The 661-nt window shown below is 54.5% G+C and overlaps 1 protein-coding gene across 1 annotated transcript in view; it reads right to left on the bottom strand.

The window, feature by feature from the left end:
* Positions 1–661, bottom strand: part of RBPMS (RNA binding protein with multiple splicing) — a gene marked incomplete at its 3' end in the record, with an annotated part of 5,359 nt that overhangs the window by 3,107 nt on the left and 1,591 nt on the right. Inside the window, exon 4 of the mRNA XM_009885807.1 lies at positions 3–47. Coding sequence (XP_009884109.1) covers positions 3–47 — 45 coding nt within the window. The remainder of the gene's footprint in view (positions 1–2; positions 48–661) is intronic.

The following is a 661-nucleotide window of genomic DNA, read 5'->3' on the forward strand; positions in this document are numbered from 1 at the left end:
GCCGCAGCGTCTGGGGGATTTCGGGGTCGAAGCGGATGCCCTGCAGGAGGGAAAGAAGCACGGCGGGTGGGCGAGCCCCGCCGCGTGCCAGCCCCGCAGCAAAAATAACTCCCAATTAGGGTTTGGGTGGTGGTTTTGTTTTTTTTTTTTAACTTCCAGCCTCAAAATGAGCTAATTTGCCGGGCCTCGAGGCGGCTCGCATTCCTCCGGCATCTTTAGCATCGGCACCATATTTGGCAGTCGGCATCCCACGCGGCCGAGCTCTTATCCAGAGGGATTAGCGGAGCCAAAAAAACAAGTTTTACATTGAAAATGAAGACAAGAAAAGGGGAAAAAAAAAAAAATAACACCAAACCAACCCAAACCAAAACCCAGGGAGGAATTGGAGAACCGTCTCCACGCGGTTCTCCCCATGACTGTTTTGAGGAGGTGAACTCCGCAGAGGCAGGAGGGACCTGCTGAAAGGGAGTGAAATGTTGCTTTTTTTCTTCTGCGGCTCTAGCTGGGATTTTCCCCGCGGAAGAAACGGGAGTGGCTGGAAAAGGCTGACTCGTGTTTAAGGCTCTAATCCTTAGGGTTGGAGCCCTCCCGGATGGCCCTGGGAAAGGCGAGAGGGATGCAGCCCCCAGCCCGGGAAGGAGGATGCAGATGGGGATCGGCT

This window comes from Charadrius vociferus, unplaced genomic scaffold, assembly GCF_000708025.1.
Source record: "Charadrius vociferus isolate BGI_N301 unplaced genomic scaffold, ASM70802v2 scaffold215, whole genome shotgun sequence".
NCBI lineage: Eukaryota > Metazoa > Chordata > Aves > Charadriiformes > Charadriidae > Charadrius > Charadrius vociferus.